At 34.9% G+C, this 23,295-nt stretch overlaps 4 protein-coding genes across 4 annotated transcripts; all 4 read left to right on the forward strand.

The window, feature by feature from the left end:
- The first annotated feature begins 5,304 nt into the window (after positions 1 to 5,304).
- LOC128678792 (uncharacterized) lies at positions 5,305 to 7,730 on the forward strand. The gene is made up of 2 exons (XM_053760600.2): positions 5,305 to 6,333; positions 7,215 to 7,730. Exons 1-2 carry the CDS (start codon positions 5,533 to 5,535, stop codon positions 7,677 to 7,679), a joined length of 1,266 nt encoding a protein of 421 aa, XP_053616575.1. The 5' UTR covers positions 5,305 to 5,532; the 3' UTR covers positions 7,680 to 7,730.
- Positions 7,731 to 11,409: 3,679 nt separating this feature from the next.
- On the forward strand, positions 11,410 to 13,104 carry LOC128678565 (uncharacterized). The gene is made up of 2 exons (XM_053760165.2): positions 11,410 to 12,245; positions 12,507 to 13,104. The coding sequence occupies exons 1-2, from the start codon at positions 11,445 to 11,447 to the stop codon at positions 12,957 to 12,959; spliced, it is 1,254 nt and encodes a 417-aa protein (XP_053616140.1). The 5' UTR covers positions 11,410 to 11,444; the 3' UTR covers positions 12,960 to 13,104.
- A 3,874-nt stretch (positions 13,105 to 16,978) lies between these two features.
- Positions 16,979 to 18,693, forward strand: LOC128678563 (uncharacterized). Its single transcript, XM_053760162.1, has 2 exons — positions 16,979 to 17,857; positions 18,136 to 18,693. Exons 1-2 carry the CDS (start codon positions 17,057 to 17,059, stop codon positions 18,589 to 18,591), a joined length of 1,257 nt encoding a protein of 418 aa, XP_053616137.1. The 5' UTR covers positions 16,979 to 17,056; the 3' UTR covers positions 18,592 to 18,693.
- Positions 18,694 to 20,143: 1,450 nt separating this feature from the next.
- Positions 20,144 to 22,549, forward strand: LOC128678564 (uncharacterized). Its single transcript, XM_053760164.2, has 2 exons — positions 20,144 to 20,961; positions 21,864 to 22,549. The coding sequence occupies exons 1-2, from the start codon at positions 20,164 to 20,166 to the stop codon at positions 22,320 to 22,322; spliced, it is 1,257 nt and encodes a 418-aa protein (XP_053616139.1). The 5' UTR covers positions 20,144 to 20,163; the 3' UTR covers positions 22,323 to 22,549.
- Positions 22,550 to 23,295: the final 746 nt, after the last annotated feature.

Here is a 23,295-nt window from a genome sequence, read left to right on the forward strand (position 1 = left end):
TGTAGGTCAGGGTGCGGCGGGGTGGCCGTTTGGCCATCCCTAAGCCGCCAATATGCTTTAAAATATTATGCTTAAAAATTGTTATACTTATGGTAGGTATGCGTAAAAAAATTGTGCCTAAAACATTATGCTAAATTAATATTGTGCGTAACTATTATTATGATTTAAAAGTATGCCATGTTAAATTATGACACAAAATTGTATGCATAAAAATAGAGAACCATCTACTTCTTGACTCTAAAATTATTTAGGAAATAAGGTAAATAAAATTGTAGTAAAGTTTGTTTTTGCAATATTTTATTGTTTTATTTTATACTAGCTGATGCCCGCAACTTAGTTCGCGTGGCCGAACAATTTTTGGTGAGGAGTCAAAATTATTAGGGAAATTTATTTGTACAGACAAAGCGTAACGATACCTTACAGAAGATTCTCATCAGACTGAAAAACTATATTTCCTATAGTTTGCAGGACGCACGATTTTAGTTAAACATTGAATAGTGATTAAAAAGTTTGGTAAGTAAATGTACTTATTAAACTAGCAGCACGTCCTGTTATTTAATTACACACCTAAACCTTGAAGATAAAATAAAGGTTAACGGGAATGGTAAAAGGCGCAGGCGCAGCAGGCGCGCTTTTCTACATAATATAATAGATCGTCATAGCTTTTAAACCCTGCATTAAATTTAAATGATTAAAAAATAAAAAATCACTTATATTAAGTACTTGTGGTCTTGGTCACCACGGACTCACCTGTTCCTCAGGTGCCGGCCGTCAATTCCGTCACACCGCGCCGCTCTCAATGACAGTGCCAACATCCCCGTAGCTCTCGAACTTCGGATAGTGCGGGACGATAGTAAGCGCCCAGATGGGATGTCATTGATACAATGAAGAATGTGCTAATTTGGGACGCCGCTTGTGGATGCCACACTGTACAGAGAGCTCAGCAAACGGCTAAGTGAGGCAACAGGTGACCCTCGCTCCGTTTTTTCACCGACTTTGCAATTTCAATTAACGTAATAAATCCTTGATAAAAAAAAAAACTAAATAAAATATAACACGCCTATATCCATCCTGATATTCTATTCTACATAATAGCGACAGAATTTTTCAAATCGGTGCAGGTGTTCCGCAGATTACCCCAAACATACAACTCACAAACACCTTCCTCTTTATAATATTAGTAAGTATGGAAGTAAAAACTTTAACCCTTGAAGGATCACTTGTCCGTCTGTTAAGGTCCCTCAGGAACGCGTATATATAATAAAATTTAAATTTATATGTAACTAGCGGCTCGTCCTGGCTTCGCGCGGTTAAAGACATATGAAGGTTTAGGTGTTAGGTTATTTTATGCCACTTAAGAGACCATCGTTAAGTTATTATTAATATAACATAAATATTAAAAATATTTTATGTTTTAAATAAATAGATCGACTTGGCCATCGCATGATTAGATTGTTTAGTATGTATGTACACTACGGGCCATTAAACTGGTTTCTCACCAAAGTCCTTCCGATGTGGACATACATTGTGTTTTTATGCAATGGCCAAGTAGATCTATTTATTTAAAACGTAAAAGATTTTATATATTTATATACACACTTAAGCTATTTGTTAAAATTAAAACTTAAATAAAAATTATTAAATTAATTTAAATAAAAAATTGACACTAAATCGCCGTCGTCGTGCGGTAAAGTTCCCAGAAGGCTGGCGACATTTCCTCTTTCAAACGTTGGCCAAAATAGTCACCAGCCCTTGGGTCCCCAGAGACATCGACCAGGCGTGCGAAAATTTCTTTGTAAAGGGTTTTTGCATCCGCACCCCAAGATCCAAGGGTCTCTACAGCAAAAGGCATAAATATGTATGACTCTCCCAGAGATGCATATTTACGCCTTTTGCCGGACTCTGCCGCCAACGCAGCCGCACCAGCCTTACAGGCAGTCGCTGCTACGTGGGATGGAGCTACTGTATCCACGCACGTCGCATCCCACACCAACGACCGCCCATTTTTCCACGGAATGAGTGTCATGCCGTCAGGCCTCTTACCGTCATCTCTTGAAATGCCAGTAGGCTCTAGGGCTGCTGGCACGCCGGAACTGGTAAGAGCGCGTCATTCAGTGCAGCATGGCGTGAGATGCGGCCTGCACTACGACGACAAGTCAAACCGTGGTGACCCAAGTGGTCGACATCTTCCCCACAACGACAGCGATGTGGTTCATTAGTTCTGGCCCCCAATCGAAGGCTCACTGCCAGACTAAAGGCAGTCTTGTCCAGTAGTTTACCTACACTAGCTGAAGGAATAGCGTTTAACCAAAAACCTGACTCTGGCTCACAAGTCGCTCGCGAGTAAGTTTTCCTGGACAAGCAAGCAAAGCGGCTCGTCCCATTGCCGCTGCGAGGCCAGATTCAAAGGTATATCGACATTCGGACCAACTGCACTGGACCATGCGTTCCTAGCCTCAGCCACGCATGTCACCTCTGCATCACAAAGTGATGGGCCAAGAATTTTACCAATGAGGACAAGAACGCCGGCAGTGCTACACTGGGAATTTTTCTTATCCCAATACCACCATGTCGTACGGGCAGTGTTGCTTGAGCCCAACAACTTTTGTTGAGGTGGCAATTCAGAATATTAGATACACCTCCCCTCACACAATCATCTATACGAGATAACAAACAGATAATCGTGAGCCCAAAGCGATGTACACCTTAAGACGTAGGTAGTTTTGGGAACGAAGAGACAACATTTTATAATTGTATATGCAAAATGAGAGTTTATATTAAGAAGACGGTGGGAAGACGATTCAATTTTTGAAATTTGGTCATCAACAAAAATAGAAAACGCATCTTCCAATAACGACGCTCCCAGGAGGTGAAGTGATTGCTCGTCTACGGTTTTAATGGCATCTTGTATTTCAGATCTCAATAGATGATTTATGTTACTTTTGAAAAATAGCTCACATTTAGAATAATTTTGTTCCAAACCAATGCTGCCAAAAGAGTCTTTGATTTTCTCTAAATCGGACAAAACGCTTTCAGCATCACCTCCTAGGGTACCATCGTCTAAATACCACAGATTAAATTTGGAATTCAAATCTTTTATATGGGGATGAATAGGCAAACTGAATATTGCCGGACCGAGGAGGTCGCCCTGCTGACAGCCAACTACTGAGTCAATTCGTTGGTTTTCATAAACCAAACCAGTTGGCTTACTGTAACACTGCCACAAATAAGCATACGTGGCAGGTATAAAAGTCTTGTGACAGCAGTGCGCCTCTGTCGACTGAGTTGAACGCATTCTTTACATCAACCTTCAACAATACAACCTCACCTTCGCCGCGTTTTAGGAAAGTACGTGCCGCATGTACAGCAGCTTCGCATCCACCCTTGCTTCCAAAACCTAACTGTGTTGGCTGGAAGACCGGCTCTAAATCTGGTAATATATGTCTACAGCAGATTTTAGAAGCAACGCGACCAACCGCGATGGGGCGAATTCCGCTATCTTTTTTGCGAAGAGCGCAAAGGTTCGCCCCATACAGAACTTCCACAACAGATTCGCAGACCTTTCCACTCAACATTAGATTCACGAGTTGCGCCAGGTCCTCCAAGAGGGTGTTCCCGACATCGCCAGTGGCGCCACATAGAAGGTCTTTTAAATGTTGTCTTTTAAAAGATTTTAAATATTGATATGATAATAACTTACGTAATAACTTAAGACAGAAAGGTCCTTTAAGTAGGGACTAAATATAAATTAACCAACTTGGTATTACATGGAACTCACAATTTTTACGGTAGAAAAACCAAGCTACGAGACTTAGTATTTTTCACAGCATGTTTTTGATGACATCTCACTTCTTTTTGTAGTCAAATTATGTATGGAAATAGAATTTGTATGGAAAGTCGTTTTTTTTCATATTTAGACATATTTTCCTAAGGGAATGTTGTTCAATTTCATGGGCTGAACACACCCTTTCTCACCCATTATACAGGTATAATGATTCATTAACTGCAAATGTAACTTTGTAATTTCCTATGTTTATATGGGATTACAAAGTTATTAATTGTAGTACCTAATCTACAAAACTGGACAAAATTACAAAATATTTGGGTTTTACCTTGATTTATATACTAAACTCTAATTTTATTCTAAATTTAAAGTTTCTATGTCTACTATAAGTGCCTTGGACTTTTGGTGATCGGTCAGTCAGTCAGTGAGTGAGGCACAAAATGAAGAAACTTTTACAAGTTACAATTCTTAAACTACTGGTTCAAATTTAATAAAATTTGAAATATACCACGTTTACACAATACTTGCTTAGTTACTGAAAAATCAGGCTTCGTGTTTTATCCACAACGAAGTTATTGGGGTTCGAAATTGGCTTGAATTGCTTCGAGAAAAGGATGGTACGGCTTTGCTGCTTTTTTTGCTCTACCTGGCGTGGCACGTTTGCCGATTTTACGAATCAATTAAAACCTATGTATGATGTAAATTTCCAGTTGGCCTAAAATCATAGAATTTAGCAAAAAATATGGAAAAGAGCAGCGTACCTCGGTGAGCGCACTATCACTTATTTTTTATTATAAAAATTAGTGATATCATCATGACATTTCGAATTGAATTAAAATATGCGTGACTCAAAACATATAAAAAGCGGCCAAGTGCAAGTTGGACTCACCCATGAAGGGTTCCGCAAGTAACATAACATAAATTGCGTATTCAAAAAAACTACCTATCCATTTTAGAAAAAAATTATATTAGAAACCTCAATATTATTTTTGACGACCTATTAATAGACACCCCACACGGGTTTGATTTTAAAAAATTGAGTTTCGGTTCTAAGTATGGGGACCCCCAAAATTTATTGTTTTATATTTCTATCACAGAATACATCTACCTACCAAGTTTCAACAGTATAGTTCTTATATTTCGGTAAAAAGGTGCTGTGACATACTGACGGACGGACAGACAGACATGACGAATATGGTGGTTCCTTTTTTTCCATATGGCTACGGAACCCTAATAATGATGGTCATTCCATGGCTGAGTGATAATTATTCATCATGACTTTTCAAATTGAATAAACAATTTGTTGATATGATTAACGTAACAGAAAGTGTCAAAATATGCGTGGCTCAAAACAGATAAATATTGGCCAATAAAATATTAATACTGACGCTATGAAAGATATCGTGTGATGAGGCCATTATCGTGTGTGTAGTGTGTTCGAAGAGATTATGTGCGGGGAATGACTCATACCAGGCTGATATATATATATATATATATATGGATAAAGGGAAATGTTTTATCCAATTCTGTATGATATGTGCTACAGCAAACAAATAAATTATTCTTACACAAAATTATTTACTTAAAATACCGTGAATTTACCATTACGTAAGTAGAGCTGTTTCAAGTGATATCCCAATGTATTATCTTATCTATATATGTCCGTAATATCTGTTAATATCTGTGACATATATAAAAGAGATTTTAATATATATTAGTTAGTGAGCTGTTTTAATAAGTGAAGAAACATGGCGGGATTAATATTTGAAGGAGAAACTGAGAGCCTGGCGCCGCGTCAGCAAGAGTTTGTTTCTGGAGTGCTACAGAAAAGAGGGCTCAAAGCTGACAAAGTCACAATAGAAACACTTGGGAAAGCCGGTGATAATTATGTTGCTAATGTCAAGAAGATCACTGCAAAGCTCGAAAATGGAGAAGAGTTCAAAATGATAGCAAAGATCGCACCCACCAGTGAAATGTTGCGAGCTACGATGAATACCGTTATAATGTTTGGAAACGAGTGTCTCATGTACAAAGAAGTTCTTCCAAAGTTCCGTGATCTACAACGTGCTGCTGGCTTATCCCCAGGGGATACTTTCAGGTTTCCTGAATGTTACGGTGCTTCAATGGAACCTTTCAATGAAATTATACTTTTAGAGGATCTCACAGAATCAAATTTCAAAATGCTCGATCGATTTACTCCATTAACGAATGAATGTGTTAAACTGATCCTCAAAAACTTCGCAATATTCCATTCTTTATCTTTTGTGTTAAAAAAACAAGAGGTTGACACATTCGATTCATACATAAATAGGTTAGGAGACTTTTTTACAGAGATGTTGGAGAATGATGACACCAAAATTTACTTTTCCACCGTTGAAACTGACACGCTTGCGCTAATGGATAGTGACAGATATAGAAATGCAGTGCGTGGTACTGTCTCTAAACTTCTGGAAATTTCGACAAAAGTATACAAAAATGAACTGACTTCCAGATATTCAGTTATAACACATGGTGATGCCTGGACTAATAACGTGATGTTTCGCTTCGAGGTAAGCTATAATAATAGCTTAACCCTTTAAACACCATAGACACCTTTCGGCGTCCTTCGAAAACAATCCTGAAACGCCAACGACTTCTTAAGTTGTAAGCTTTCATAACGTATTCTGCCATTTAAGATATAATGACAACATGATAAAGGTGTCACGGCGTTGGAAGGGTTAATTCAAAATTCTTATACCTAATCTTTTTAATTTTGCATTGTCACTACATATAAACTACAGACATAAGTGCCAAAATTAAGGAGAGAAAATGATTAAATAAATGCTTTGCCATCAGAACTTAAGCCCATGTCTATAAATAAATAAATAAATAAATATATTGGGACAAATCACACAGATTGAGCTAGTCCCAAAGTAAGTTCGAGACTTGTGTTATGGGATACTAACTCAACGATACTATATTTTATAATAAATACATATATAAATAAACATCCAAGACCCGGGCCAATCAGAAAAATATCGTTTTCCATTATGACCCGACCGGGGATCGAACCCGGGACCTCTCGGTTCAGTGGCAAGAACCTTGCCACTGCGCCACCGAGGTTATCTACCTGTCACTCTAAGTTGACTTGCAAGACTGAAAGAATTGGCAAGTTTAAAAAAAATGCATTGTTTTGCACATGTTGATTGATTTATATATGTGTTCAATTAAGAATTAAAATAGCCAACCAGAATAATATTTTGAATAAGGTTTAACTAATGCAAATATTTTTTTTTGTTTGTATTTTATAAATTCATAAACTATTCGGGTATATTTATCGAAACTACGACATTTTATCCCAGATTAATTCTGATTTTCAAATAGTTTGTTAGAAATGATATCATAGTCTCCCACTACATGTTTCTGAAAACAATCCTTTTTTTTTTTTCAGGAAAACGTCGCATTGGAAGCAATTTTAATCGATTATCAGGTATGCAAGATTGTTAGTCCCGTTAATGACTTACAATTCATGATCTTAAATTGTACGGACTACGGTACAAGACGCAAGCATTACTACGAGTGGTTAGACTATTACCATACGGAATTGGATAATTCTCTAGCAAACTTTGGTCTGAAAGCCAATTATGTGTACCCCAGAGAACAACTTGACGCTGATCTGCGAAGGCACTCAAGATTATATTTAGCTATGACAATTATGTCACAGTCAATGTTAATAAGAAAGAATGATGATGCGGCTCAAATGAAAGAGGCGATAGAAAATTTTAATTCTGAGGATATGGAGAAAATGTCAGAGTCTATGCAAGTCTCCCAGTTGGACAGTGAATCTGTTGCTCTATTCAAAAAGAAGATTGAAGATATGGTGGACAGCTTCCAAGATTTTGGCTACCTCGATTGACACGTCTATAATTTTATGTCTTTAATCTAAATAAAGTAAATATTTTCATTAGTGTGTGTGTTATTGTTGCACTGGTGTTAGATTGAAATGGATTTGTTATGCAATTACAATTACAGCCGAATTAATTACAAATATAACTTTTTTCTGTGATGTAAGTATAAATTACCAATTTTTGGATTATTTCCTATATCAGCATAGTATGCCTATACTTTAGCCCAAATTTCATGATTCTTGGTCGTCGGGAAGTACCTGCATGAAAACTTCATGTAACTCCCAGTGTTTACTTCTGAGCCTTTCAGTTGTGCAAACCTATGAGATCATTCCGTGATTTCGTTTGAGATGCCAGATTGATTTTCAATGAGATGCTTTTACTCGCAGTTTCAATAGGCGGGGTTTGTGTCTCTTTAGTAATGTATTAGTTAGAATTTAAGTAAAAATAACAAAGGGTCTTGGGTCTTAGATTTGGAAACAAAACTATAGAATTTATGGAAGCGGAAATTATATTATTTCCTGGTTGGACCAATAGGTTCTATTTAGTTCTTTATACATAAGAAATTTATATTATATGAAAACTTCCCGTAAGATTGAACTAGAGCTTTCTTTCGGGCATTATAAACGGAGGTACTGAACCTCCTTGATTTTCTTGATGGCTAGTAGTTCCCATAGACTCTAAGGGGCAAAAATGTCACCAGAATACGCAGTTGATATTTTTGGAGTTTCTCGTCTTGCCTCTGTGAGAAAACCGCCTTAGTTTCTCCTAAGTTATTGGAGACTCTGTTAATAAGTGCAGTGGTTTATTTGTGACTCGTGTTCAAATAAAAATTGCTTCCGACAAGAAAACGACCAACCTAAGCCCCCCTGATAGCACGCGATCACCTGGACATCAGGAGCTGCTGGTTGCTGGTGGTGATAGTGGGTAACTGCCTTCTTTATATTGTTTTGGAAGCAGTGCGGTTTTGACTTGCGGAAGTTTTCATATACAGAAGGTGGAGACATAAAAAATGATCATAATTTATTTGGTCTGAACTCGTGAACCTGAATTTATCATAATTTTATTGGTCCTTCGAGCCAGATACGAACTGGTTAGGTGAATCTTTCGAAATATAGCGTGTAACTATAATTGACGCGTAAATTCGTTCGAGCGACCGCCATATTGTATCAAGATAAATTTGGCTGAAATTGTCATATTTTTTCAATTGACAGGTGCATAATTGATTAGCTCCTTTTAATTTTAATTCGATACATTATTATTATAGTATCACTCCTCAGGAAATACATTGAAAATAACATTGATATTTCTTAGTTTTTGTGGATTAATACTTATCTATATGTTCTAATTCTAACTATATAAAAAAATATAAAACATAATTTTTTAAAATGACTTCCTCGAAGACTTCTTCAAATGAGTCTGTGGTTAATCCGGAAGTATGTCTCCTTACGTCAAAAAAGGAAATGTTATTTTCTCGTGTGAGCAGTTTGTATGAACTGTCAAAGAAGGTTACAGATTACTCTATGACATCTTGTGAGAGTTTCATGGCTGCACCAGAGACAATTGACGATGTACGTGAATTGTTTGTAATTGTAATTGTTGTTTGTTTGTCGTATGAGTAATAGTTTGCATAATCTTTTAATGAATTTCTACCAAAGATAATAATTATATCTTTGGCATGGTATGATTCCAGCGATTTACTTAAATAAACGTCTTTGAGGTGAAAATTTGTTTAGGCGCATCAAACACAAACTTCTCGTCCTTGAACATAAATTGTGTCTGACTGAAAGACCGATGGCAGCCTGCTTAACGTCAACCCTCCTTGGGAATGCTATTGTTTCCTATAAGAAGCTATGTGTATCTTAGTCGCCTCGTACGATATCCACGAGTGCATGTGGAGTTATTTTATTCAGAACATACTTAGATTGAATACACGCAATAGATGTTCACTTCATCAGTATTCTCTATATTTTTCTGAAGGTTCTGATACTGTTTCTGCACTTACAAAAATCAACGTTAAAAAAATCGAGCGAATGCATCGATCGATATAAGGTTTTCGTGTGTAAATTTGCATAAAACGATCGAAAAAAAATTGGGGAAAATTGATGAAGTGAACTTCGTTTATATGAGAATCGGGACCCTAGATCGAAGAAACTGAGGGGGAAGTACACATAAAATCTATTATGGATGCTAAGCTCTCCCAACATTAATAACTCTAGGTAAATTAGAGCTGTTTGCCTTGATGAATCCATAAATAATAAACAAAACAGTTTAAAAGCGCAGAGGTCGATGAAATTCCCGTAAAAATCATAAGAAATTTAGATGACAGCGTAATATATTATACTATTTTATGTGTATGGGCGTGACGTAATCGACTGTGATTGGTTTTCAATTTATCATGGCAAAATGCTGTATTTTTAGTAACAAATATATTTATTTTAACTTCTAACACGAGATAGAGATATAGTACAGTCATAATGCTTATTATCAGACAATCATCGATCACTACTAAGAAACAATTTGTAAATTTATAATTGCACTAGCTTTTGCCCGAGGCTTTTACACGCATGAATTTCAGTTATTAAAAGGAATCGAAGTAAAATTTCAGTTATTCATTTATCGCGTATTCTAAGACAAGTAAAATATATTTATTACTATGATTTAAATTCGTATTTTTCTCATCTTTACTTTAGTTCCCCACTTCGCGCTACGATTTCCGCCACGTGTGTCGTTCTAAAACTTGTCCTGCAATGTCCCTTTTTTCCCATTCCTGTTTTTTTCCCGCTACGTGTCCCACTCCCGCTTCCCGTAATGCATGCCGAGCTTTTCATGGGCCTCTCTTCAAAGTTTCGCATAAATTTCCCTACAACATTCCCCTAGAGATGCAATTTTCTACTGCAAATAGGTATTTGATTTTTTTATTTAAATTTGTAGTTAAAATAGGTATTTATCTACAAATTTAAATAAAAAATGTAATGTGTCTCACTTCAAAAATTACGAAGTTTCATACAAGTACTGGCAACCCCTATTTCACCCCCTTAGGGATGGAATTTCGAAATATCCTTTCTGAGTGGACGTCTCCTAGTCACAATCTACCTTCCTGTCAAATTGCATCTTCATGGGCTCAGTAGTTTTCGAGATTTCATGATACGTGAGTGAATGAGTGTTTTTCGCTTATATATTGTCTGTATTATCTTATATTTGTCTGTATGTATATATATCAGATATATATAGATACAGATAGAGAGATATCTTTTGCCTGCGGCTCCGCCCGCGTGAATTTCGAAAACAGGTTTTGTATTTTTCCGGAATGAAAGGTAACTTATTCGCCGTACTTCAAACTACATGTATTCAAAATTTCAAGAAGATTGGTTGAGTAGATAAAGCTTGAAGAGGTAACAAACAAACTTACTTTCCCATTTATAGTTATAACTACCTTTTGCCCGCGACTTCGCCCGCGCTTTTCATTCCCTTCGGGGTAGAATTTCCAAAAGTCCTTTCTTAGTGGTCACTTACACTACCAAGGGAACCTACATGCCAAATTTCAACTTTCCACGCCCAATAGTTTCGGCTGTACGTTGTCTATCTGTCAGTTAGTGACTCACTCAGTGACTCACTCAGTGACTCACTCAGTAACGGAAGAGTTTTATATATATTGATATAGATAGATTAGAATAAAGAATCGATATTATATAGCTTATCAGAACAATATATAAGTCGATTTAATATCTATAAGATAGTCACTATTTGCAGTATTCATTAGTGTCTAAGAAAATATGGCGGGACCCACGTTTGACGGTGAACTGGAGAGTCTGACGTCACGCCAAAAAGAATTTGTGAGCGAAATCTTGCAGAAAAGAGGTCTCAGAGCTAACAAAGTGATCGTAGAAACACTCGGACAAGCTGGGGACAACTATGTTGCTAACGTCAAGAAGATTACAGCAGAACTAGATAATGGAGAAACAGCCACAATGATAGCAAAAGTTGCTCCCACGAATGAAATGTTAAGAAATTCAATGGGCACAGTTGTGCTTTTCGGAAACGAGTGCACCATGTTCGAAGACATTTTACCAAGATTGAAGGACTTACAACATGTGGCTGGATTGACAGAAGAAGAATCCTTCCGTGTTCCTCAATGTTATGGAACACTGTCAGAGCCTATGAATGAAATTATACTTTTAGAGAATTTGAAAGACTCCAACTATGAAATGTTGGATCGCTTTACACCTCTTACAAACGAATGTGTAAGAGAAGTCCTTAAAAGTTTTGCAAAATTGCATTCTTTATCATTCGCATTGAAGAAAAAAGATCCTGACACATTCGAGTCATGTAATGCAAAATTGCAAGATTTCTTTTCTTTGTTAAGTGCCAATCCAGATTTTCGCAACTTATTAACTAATGTTGAGAAAGATATGATTTCAATGATGGATAGGGACTACTATAAAAAGGCTGTTCGCAACAGCATCTCTCAACTTGCGGAGCAACATGCGAAGATCATCAAATACGATCGCAATTCAAGGTACTCAGTTGTAACACATGGCGATAGTTGGACCAACAATATAATGTTTCGTTTAAAGGTGAGTCTCACGGTTGTTTTTACTTATTACCATTTAAATAATATTAACTTACCATCCACCTAAATCTAGAATTTTGGTTAATATGTAATATTATGCACTTCGATTTATTATAGTTTCTAATATATTTATCATATCAAATATCTAAAGGCATATTTCGTTTGTTTTTAATATTTGTATTAAAGTATTTGATTTTTGAAATAATTTTTCATTTTTGCAAGCTATATTTCAAATAATCATTAATTCCAATATTTTTTATTTCAGGACAATATTCCAGTGCATGCAATATTGATCGACTTCCAGTTATCTACTGTTGCTAGCCCTGTTTGTGACTTACTGTACATGATCTTCAGTTCTACAGATCATAGCACAAGGCACCAACATTATTACGAATGGATAGACCTTTATCATTCTGAATTGGACAATTGTCTAGCTAATTTTGGGTTGAAAGCCAATCTTCTGTATCCTAGAGATCAACTCGATGCGGATCTAAGAAGATATTCTAAAGCTTTCTTCTCTTCTTCAGTTTTACTTTTCACGGCATTAATAAGAAAACCCGAACAGGCCGTCAAAATGCAAAAATCAATGGAAACTAGTAAAGATTTACAAGATGTGTCAGCAGAAATTATGACACTAGATTTGGAGTCTATGGCTTTATTTAAAAGTAAGGTGGAGGGTTTAGTTGACAGTTATCGTGAATTTGGTTACATTGAGTAACATTATATTAAATTCGAAAAAAAAAATATATAATATATTTAGAGTTTCACACAATAATATAGTAAGTTATATTCATGACTATTCTAATCTTTCTAGTAGGTTTATATAGATTTTTATATAAAAGCAATAAATGATTTGAATTGAATCGAATATTTTACTACTCTATCAGTATTTTGAAATAGTGATATCGAAAAGTTATCTAGTTGCACGTGTCCTGTGGAAATATGCTATTAGGTCGTGTTTAAAATAAAATTGAATTAATGTCACTGAGATTAACCAAAATTGCGGAACCAATTCAGACCAATTTCAATCGACTTGGCCATCACATGAAAACACAATGTATCTCACAAGTAATACATATTATATTAGATTGTTTAGTCTATGGCGCCCCACGCGATTGGCCAAGTCGATTTATTTATTTAAAACGTAAAAGATTTTAAATATTGATATGATATTAACTTACGAAATAAATTAAGACAGAAGGTCCCTTAAGTAGAGACTAAATAAATTAACCAACTTGGTATTACATGGATCTCACAACTTTTTTCGGTAGAAAAACTGAGCTGCGAGACTTGTTTTTTTTTTACAGCATGTTTTTGAAGGTATTATAATTTCTTGCAGTCTGATTATTCGAACGATGGAAAAAAGATTATGTTGTACGATCTGTAGGAGAAAGCAAGCCAGACCTCGTGGCCAGAGGGAATACTTAGTCAAAAATGACTCAGTGTTATAGTAGAAAGTGATGCTTACCAAATATAATTTTAAGTATTTGTCTAAAGGAACTTTCTAAAACCGATAAACACCTAAATACAATGTAGAAAAAATAGAACTACTGCAAAATGATAAATTATCTGTTTATTATTGTATTCTTAATATAATCAAATGTAAAATTAAATTAAATCTAAGAATCTGGCACCTACTTCGCAAGATTTAGGGATAATGTATGATAAAGTGGATTATTTAGTCAACATAATAGCACACCTGTACACTGTACAATCAAATATTTTGCATGACCCGCCCCGCGTACTGGTGAAATGTTGAAAACCACATCCGTCTATAGCATTATGTGAGGTCATCGCGAACAAATGGTACGGGGTTTTTATTTTTTAATATGTATCGTGATAGATACATTGTACATAATTACATGGTACATAATTATGAAAATATTTGTTAAAATACCGATATCTTATCAAAATTACAAGTAACTACCTACTTAAAAACGCTTCTTACAGGTTATTATGGTTTAGTGGAATCAATACTTAGATATGGAATAGTTTTCTGGGGCAATTCAACAGAAAGGATATAGCTTTCAAAATGCAAAAGCGCTGTATTCGTGCAATGTTTGGACTCCAAGGCACAGCTGATAGTTGTCAGCCGTTTTTTAAAGAAAACAAAATTCTTATACTTTCGTCATTACATACTTGAAGTGGGTGGTAACATTTGTGAAAACCAATGCTCCTTTATTCCTAGGACTAGCTGATGGAGGAATGATGGAGATATTTATCGATTATGCATCAAAAACTGCTTTACTCGGTCGGTATAGTAGTAGGTATGTATGGTACCGAAAATTACAACAAATTTCCAAATCTATATAAAAGCTTAAACTTTATTAACTGATAAATGTTATTATACTTTAAATGTTTTCTTTAATGATAGAATGTTGAGCTAGTGAAAATTATTTTATTTTTTGTTACTTGTAGTGGATAACATGCTCCTATTTATTTATGTTTGCATACCTATATTAAGTAAAACATGTAGGTTTAATTTATTTTAACTTCAATTAGTATATTTGTACTCATGTTTATAGCAAATAAATACTTTCTTTCTTTTCTTTCTTAAATTTTGCAAAACAATCGCTGTGTGCAGTCCAAGTTGTTGTTTAAAAAACATGGCCGGACTCACGTATGACGGCGAACTGGCGAGTCTGACGTCACGCCAAAAAAAATTGTAAGTGAAGTCTTGCAAAAATAAGGTGTTAAAGTTAATAAAGTGATTATAGAAACACTCGAACAAGCTGGAGACAACTATGTCGCAAATGTCAAGACGATTACTGCAGGACTAGATGATGGAGGATATTCAAAATGGTAGTAAAGAACGCACCAACTAGTGAAATTTTACGAACCACAATGGGTTCAGTCATACTTTTCGGTAACAATAACGTGTGCGATGTACAACGAAACTTTACCAAGATTATCCGGGACTTACAACCTATAGCTGGTTTGACAAAGGAAGAGTCCTTTCGATTTCCTGAACGCTATGGAACACTGTTTGTGCCTATGAATGAAATCATACTTTTGGAGAATGTAAAAAATTAAAACTATGAAGTTGGATCGTATTACACCTCTGACCGACGAGAGTGTGTAAAAAGTTATGCAAATTTACATTCTTTATCATTCGCATTGAAGAAGAAAGATCCTTTGTTTGGATTCTGTAAGATACGTCATTATCTGATACATTTGACTTTTACAATAAAAGGCCGAGGGATTATTACATTTGTTATCTGCAAAGATACCAAATTATGACCGCAGTTCAAGATATTTATTGTGATAGTTGGACTAACAATATAATGTTTCGATTGAAGATGAGTTTATCTTTGGTTTCTGTAGAACCGTTCTTGTAATTGAATTACTCAATGTTTAAAGAAGTTAGTTTTGAATAGATATGTATAGAAATTAATGGAATAAATGTATACTCTAGCCAATTAATTTCTATAAATTCTAACTTTCATAATTCTTTGGTATGTTCACTAAAACCCAAGCATATTTTCATAGGATTTCAAAAGTGGACCCTTAGACCACAAGCACATAAATAATTTCATTTCAGGACAGCATTCCAGTACATGCAAATTTGATCGACTACCAGATATCTCGGATTGTCAGCCCTTTTTGTGACTTACTTTGCATATGATATTCAGTTTTACTGACCACAGTACAAGGCACCGACATTATTACGAATGGATAGACTTCTGTCATTCTGAATTGGACAAATGTCTGTCCAATTTTGATTTGAAATCCAATCTTTTGTATCCTTGGGATCAACTTGATGGGGACTAGCGTATTCTAAGACTGGTAAAATTTATTTATTACTATTATTTAAAATACCTACTACCATTTACATATTATTATTATATTATTTTCCTGCTAAATTTCATCTTTGTTGGCTCAGTAGTTTTTGTGATTTAGATGCGTGCGTGAGTCAGTAAATGGGCTTTCGCTTTCATACAAACTTGTGTTTGATTTAAAACTACGCTATCTGGTTATGAAACTTCGTGATTATCTTTCAAGGTAAGATTGTTCTTATCTTGTCTTATCTAATCAAAAAATCCTTAAATAAATAAATAAATAAATATATTAAAACAAAATACACAGATTGAGTTAGCCCCAAAGTAACTTCTAGACTTGTGTTATGGGATACTAACTCAACGATACTATATTTTATGACATATACATATATAGATAAGCATCCAAGACATTGGCCAAACAGAATTTAACAATATATAATTCAATATCAACCAATTTATAACCAATTTACAACGTACTAGCGGCCCGCCCCAGCGTCGCTCGGGTAAAGCTATTATAAAAAAGTAGTCTATGTCACTCCTGAAGATTTCGTCTATCTCTTTGCCAAATTTCATCAAAATCGGCCCAGTATTTTTTGAGTTTATTCATTACAAACAAACAAAAATACAAATATGTTCTCTTTATATTATTAGTATGGATTGATACAGATATTTTATCAAGTACTTATTATTACAAGGTATTACAGACATGACAATATGAAGCACTTCTCTAATGTAATACATATATGAAATAAATCTATTCCAGCTGTAAATTTATTTTAGAAATCGATTATTAAAACACAAAACATTCCTAATTAACTACTTACCCTGTGGATTGTTAAAATCTACAAGAAAATGTCTAAGTTACTTTTTAACTTATCACAATCTAGTCAGACGCGATAAACGACCATGACTTGTTTAGTGATGTAGTTGTATTTGATAAAAGACTGATAAATTTTAGCTTATCTCCGAAATATAAAAGTCGATCTAATATATATGAGATGATCACTGAGTGTGGTACATTGCTCTCCAAATAAATATGGCAGAAGTCACGTTTGAGGGAGAATTGGAAAGTTTGACGCCACTCCAAAAAGAATTTGTAAGCGAAGTCTTGCAAAACAGAGGACTTAAAGCTAACAGAGTAATTATAGAAACACTAGGACAAGCTGGAGACAACTATGTCGCAAACGTCAAGAAAATTACAGCAGAATTAGAAAATGCAGAGTTATTCACAATGGTCGCAAAGGTCGCCCCCACTAACACAATTTTAAGGGCTACAATGGGTACAGCAATGGTTTTTGGAAACGAATGTGCTATGTACAATGAAATTTTAGCTAGATTTCGGGATTTACAATATGAGACTGGTTTGACAGAAGAAGAGTCCTTTCGATTCCCTGAATGTTATGGAACACTGTCAGAGCCTATGAATGAAATCATACTTTTGGAGGATTTGAAACAATCGAACTATGTTATGATGGATCGGTTTACACCTTTGACTAACGATAGTGTGAAGGAGGTGCTAAAAAGTTTCGCAAAATTACACGCCGTATCATTCGCATTGAAGAAAAAAGATCCTGACACATTCGAGTCCTATCATGGAAAGCTGCAAGATTTATTTTCTGTGTTATCTGCAAATCCAGAATTTCGGGCCTTTTTAACTGGCATTGAAATGGACATGATTTCAACGCTGGATAGTGACAGTTATAAGAAAGCTGTTAAAAACAGTGTCTCCAAACTACCGGAGCAGACTGCAAAGACACTCAAGTTTGACCGTAATTCAAGATATTCTGTTGTTACACATGGTGATAGTTGGACCAACAACTTGATGTTCCGTTTGGAGGTGAGTCTATAGATTTAGTAGAAGTAATAATACTTTTTAACTTATTCAATGAGTGTTGTAGTTATTTATATATAATTAGAAACATTAAGGCACCTAAAATCATTTAATGGTTTATCTTGATTTGTGTACGGTTTGTAACTCTTTGCAGGACATTTAACTATTACAAATTTATTATCCGTTAAAGGGTTAAAGAAATTAGATTCGACCAAATCAATTGTAATTTTCTAATATAATAATGAATTATACAATTTAGTAATCTTAAGTTTATCACATTCCAGGACAACAATCCAGTGCATGCAATTTTGATCGACTATCAAATATCTAAGATTGCCAGCCCGGCTTGTGATCTGCTATACATGATATTCAGTTCTACAGATCATAGCACAAGGCACCAACATTTTTATGAATGGATAGACTTTTATCATTCTGAATTAGACAGTAGTCTATCTAACTTTGGTTTGAAAGCCAATCATTTGTATCCAAGGGATCAACTCGATGCAGATTTGCGAAGATATTCCAGAGCTTATTTCTCTTCGTCAATTTTACTTTTTACAGTGTTGATAAGAAAAACAGAAGATGCTGCTAAAATTAAAGAATCGATGGAATTAAATGCTAATTTTAAAAAAAGTAGAGCAGACATGTTGGGCGCTCTAGATCCAGAAACTTTGGCTTTATTTAAAAACAAGATAGAAGGGTTGGTTGAGAGTTATCGTGAATTTGGATACATAGAATAAAAATAAACAATGATAAAGATTCTATGCCCATGGACAAATAGGAATAAATTTGAAAAGTTTTTTTTTATTCCGTAATAATCAAATAAAAAAATGGTATTATTATTATTGCATTTTAATTTAAAAAAAGCTAATTACATGCATATACCTATATTTCCCACGCATTGATAAATATTGCGAAATATGCAAGATGTCAAGAGACACTTTACCAATCTGCTGACTGAAGACACGCGCAAGCTGAGCATTTTTAGCTCCTACTCCGCTGAATATGTTAGTAATATAAACGTTTTTAGAATACTATATGTATTCTAAATTTCTAGTAAAATTTAACGTAAAAATATGCTTGTATTATATATTTTAATTTTAACGATCAAATTATATTTAATTATGATAATTTTAATTTAAACGGTCTGTTGTCGGATGTCGTCTGTACAATTCAGTTTTAAGTTTAGTCGACATCTACGTATCTGGTAGTTCCATTTTAAAATTTTCATAAGTTAAACAAAAACAGTGAGATGGGACTCGTAGGATAACTTTCTTATCAGTCTGCCTATTGCATAGATTAGATATAGGTACTACCAAGGATCTACAGGCGTTGAACGATAAGTGCAGTCCTTGCTCAATACATCTTTTTTATAGTCTTTATCAGATATTTTCAAAGTTATCTGGAGGTACCACGACCGCCACAGTGGTGATGGGTAGAACAGATTGCGCGCATAGACTAGGCTAACACTAGTATTGAGATCTAGATAGACCACCAAAGGAAGAGCTTGTCCAGCAGAGAGATTTTTCTTAAATTTTCAATTTTCCGTATTTTGCTTGGTGGAACCGATTTTTGTTTTTCTATATTACACTCCAAATATTGATTCCAATATAAAAAGTTACTTGTCCCTTGTCCGTCTTTAAGTCACAGATTTACTAAATTTTTACTCAATTAAGTAGTTCAAAACAAGAGTACGATGTAGCGAGCATAATGTATTCAGGGGGTAATTTTTTGATATCATCATGATGACCCTTATGATATGTCAGTAATTAACTCTTAATCCATTGATTGAACGATGAATTTATAATGATATAAAATGCAATCACAAAGGTAATAATATAATGGATAAAAATAAAGTGAAGATGTTTATTTGATATTTCATTTGAAACTTAATGGAAAACATCTCATTATGGATTTTTTTTTGTAATTGTGAATTTTATATTCAGAGTATATATCTACTTACTTGAACTCTGAATACAAAATTATAGGTACTAGGTGTCCCTAGTAGATATATATATATATATATTGGATAAATCCTGATTTTATCATCTCATTTTAAAATCTAATTACTTAAATAGATATCTCCCGAAAACCCGACTGAAATGTATTAACAAATTTCCATTTATTATGAATATGATTTTATTTATCCCTTATCAATGTCGTTTTCAACGTTTCAATGTTTCGACCTAAGATAAAACCAAGATACATAAATTATATCTGAATTATTGCAATTAATTACTTATCATATCATATATATATGTATATATATAACGCTAATCTTCATTACAGTTCTGTAGTTCATCAGTGAAACAATGGCTGGATTTACTTTCGAAGGCGAAGTCGAGAGTTTGTCTTCGCGACAGCAAGAGTTTATTTGTGAAGTACTCGAGAAGCGTGGATATCAAAATAATAACATTGTTATCGAGGCAGTTGGTAAAGCTGGAGATAATTACATTGCAAATGTGAAAAGAATCACTGTTAATGATGATAGAGAACACTTTAAAATGATTGCGAAAATTGCACCTACAAATCAAATCGCTAGAGCTAGATCAGGCATAGATGTGATGTTTATGAATGAAAGTGTTATGTATAAAGAAATTTTACCCAAATTAGTTGAGATACAAAGAGTTAATGACATACCAAAAGATAGTTTATTCCGATACGCTGAATGTTATGGGGTTTTAACAGAGGCACCTCACGAGTTAATTCTCTTAGAAGACTTAAAATTGTCAGAATTTATCACATTAGATCGTTTTAAACCATTGTCGAATGAGTGCATTAAGTTGATCTTAAAGAAATTCGCAATTCTTCACTCTCTTTCAATAGTGTTCAAAGAAGAGAATCCAGAATCTTTCTCCAAATATAGTAAAAATCTTATAGACTTTTTTGATGCATTTTGTAAGGCCCCTGGGTTTCAACATTATTTAGCTAATGTTGAAAAGGATGCATTAGAGATACTCGCTGATGAACACTATAAAGCCGCAATCCGGGGTACGGTTTCCAAAATGCCAGAAGAGTTGAGTAAAATGTCTAAAGACATTCAAAAAATGAAACATTCAGTCGTGATTCAAGGAGATAGTTGGACAAATAACATTATGTTCCGGCTTCAGGTATGTATTTTTGAAAAGACAACAGGCTATTGGATTTACAAGCATTGCATTGAAACTGGCAACAGTCGATGGAGCTGATATTCACATCTCATTTATCATTGATATCATTTACCTCAAGTCTTCTTCTTCATTTCGAGTGTGTTAATTGATAATCTGGTCATGGTCATTCTCCGATTTTATTTGAAGTCACCTAAAGACATCTGACATTACTTCCGCGACTACCTACCGCATCTAGTGGCAAAAAAATGCATACACAGTAGTGAACATAAACTATGAAGTGTACAGGGTTCCACGATGTTTTCCTTCACCGGAAGCAAGTGGTGGTCGATGAAAACTACTATACATAGTCAGATTGGTATACAAAGTCATGTGGCATGCATAGGATCCGAACCTGAGACCTTCTGATCCACAGGCGGCCACCTAACCGTTATACCACCGGTATGTATGTAAGCATTTTCACCACAAAGAAAACCAACAATGTACGCCAAAGATTGGAAATCTATTTGCCGAAATGATACAGACTGTCGCAGCATTAGAAATTATCCTACTCGGTACTCCTAATTATACATATAGAGGGTGTATACCGATCTGACTCCTCCTTACATATTATAAAACAAAGTCCTCTGCCGTATTTGTCTGTTCGCGATAAACTCGAAAACTACTGCACGAATTTTCACGCTGTTTTCACCAATAGAGGTGTATAATTTTTTATGTTTTACCTGAGCGAAGTGGGGACGGGCGGCTAGTGGATACTCAAGTAGATAAGTTTTCTTTTTATAGGCCACTTAACCTCGAACTTGATATGCCGCTCAATTTCTCAAAAACTATTTTAATATGAGTACATTCTTAAATAGGATTAAAATGAATAACCCAAGTTTTATTATTATTGTATTCCTTTCTAGGACAATGTTCCCGTAGAATGCGTGATGATAGACTATCAGCTATCAAAAGTATCCAGCCCTGTCGGAGACATCCTGTACATGATATTCGCGTGCACCGACCATGAATCCCGCCGAAAGTATTACAACCAATGGATCGACTATTACCATTCAGAATTAAATAACTCACTATCAAACTTTAAGATGAAAGTCAATGATATTTATCCAATAGATGAACTTAACAAGGACCTGAAAAAGTATTGCAAATACTTCTTCGATAACGCGATAATTATGTACTCGATACTTATAAGAAAATCTGAGGACGCTGCTAAAGTTAAAGAAGCAATAGAAGGAGGAGACAACTATGAAGATGTACTGGAATCTTTCCAAACTAACAATTTGGATGCCGAGTCAGTTTCATTATTTAAGAGCAAGATAGAAGACCTGGTCGACAGCTGTAGACAATTTGGATATATAGACTAATTCTATGTTATTTTTATACAACTTCGCGTGTATTAATTACTATTTAAAGATAATTTTAAAGAATAGATAGTAGTACCTATGTATGTATTATATAGGTTAGGGTCGGTTATTATTCTATTATACCAATAGACACTTCTTGGACTAAAATTGGTTAATCGATGTAATTAAAGAAAGGCTTTTTAACAATTAACTAATACATATTATATTAAATTAAACTACCTTATAAAATGACTTTTAAGTTAAAAATATCTAAATTTCTTTCCTAGATGCCCATCAATTGCCAAGATTAATTGCAATGAAAATTCGCCGTTCGAGAAAGCTACCCGTGCGAGAGTCGCCTATGGATTCACTCAGCCGTTTGCTGAGCTGTCTGAATATATGATTATAGTATATTGATATCAATGAAAATAACACGTATGTGTTATGTTATTATAATGTTGTCTCGAGAAGAACTTCATAACTCGTAGCCCGGTCTTTTGAGATCATACATAGAGGCCTTGTGAGTTTGTTAAAAAATCTGAAGGAGCTCAGCCTGTAGCATTGCCGTACGAACTTTAACTTAAGCAACACGAAAACACACGGACTTATGTAAGATGTTTGCTCAAATTGAACAAACACAAGTACATCTACACAAGTAGATAAACAATTCTGTATGTTGTACAGATGTGTTAACTAGTACAAACTAGTGAAGACATCTTTAAAAATAGAACTTCATAGTCGTATTCCTCATGGCTGAGGGTCGTGGTTGTTACGTGGAATGACACAACAACTTTCTTGGCATTATTAATGGAGTGGTTTGCCATTGCCTTCTCGATTTCACACACAAGTTAATAAGAATCAACCAATGTGCAGGTTTCCTCACGATGATTTCCTCCACCGGAAGCAAGTGGTGGACGATGAAAACTACTATACATGAGTCAGATTGGTATACAAACTCATGTGGCACGTGTAGGATTCGAACCTGGGACCTTTC

This window comes from Plodia interpunctella, chromosome 20, assembly GCF_027563975.2.
Source record: "Plodia interpunctella isolate USDA-ARS_2022_Savannah chromosome 20, ilPloInte3.2, whole genome shotgun sequence".
NCBI lineage: Eukaryota > Metazoa > Arthropoda > Insecta > Lepidoptera > Pyralidae > Plodia > Plodia interpunctella.

Coding starts and splice junctions, on each gene's coding strand:
- LOC128678564 (XM_053760164.2), top strand. CDS start 20,164: ATGGCTGGATTTACTTTCGAAGGCGAAGTCGAGAGTTTGTCTTCGCGA. Junction 20,962..21,863: donor ACATTATGTTCCGGCTTCAG/GTATGTATTTTT, acceptor ATTCCTTTCTAG/GACAATGTTCCCGTAGAATG.
- LOC128678563 (XM_053760162.1), top strand. CDS start 17,057: ATGGCAGAAGTCACGTTTGAGGGAGAATTGGAAAGTTTGACGCCACTC. Junction 17,858..18,135: donor ACTTGATGTTCCGTTTGGAG/GTGAGTCTATAG, acceptor ATCACATTCCAG/GACAACAATCCAGTGCATGC.
- LOC128678792 (XM_053760600.2), top strand. CDS start 5,533: ATGGCGGGATTAATATTTGAAGGAGAAACTGAGAGCCTGGCGCCGCGT. Junction 6,334..7,214: donor ACGTGATGTTTCGCTTCGAG/GTAAGCTATAAT, acceptor TTTTTTTTTCAG/GAAAACGTCGCATTGGAAGC.
- LOC128678565 (XM_053760165.2), top strand. CDS start 11,445: ATGGCGGGACCCACGTTTGACGGTGAACTGGAGAGTCTGACGTCACGC. Junction 12,246..12,506: donor ATATAATGTTTCGTTTAAAG/GTGAGTCTCACG, acceptor TTTTTATTTCAG/GACAATATTCCAGTGCATGC.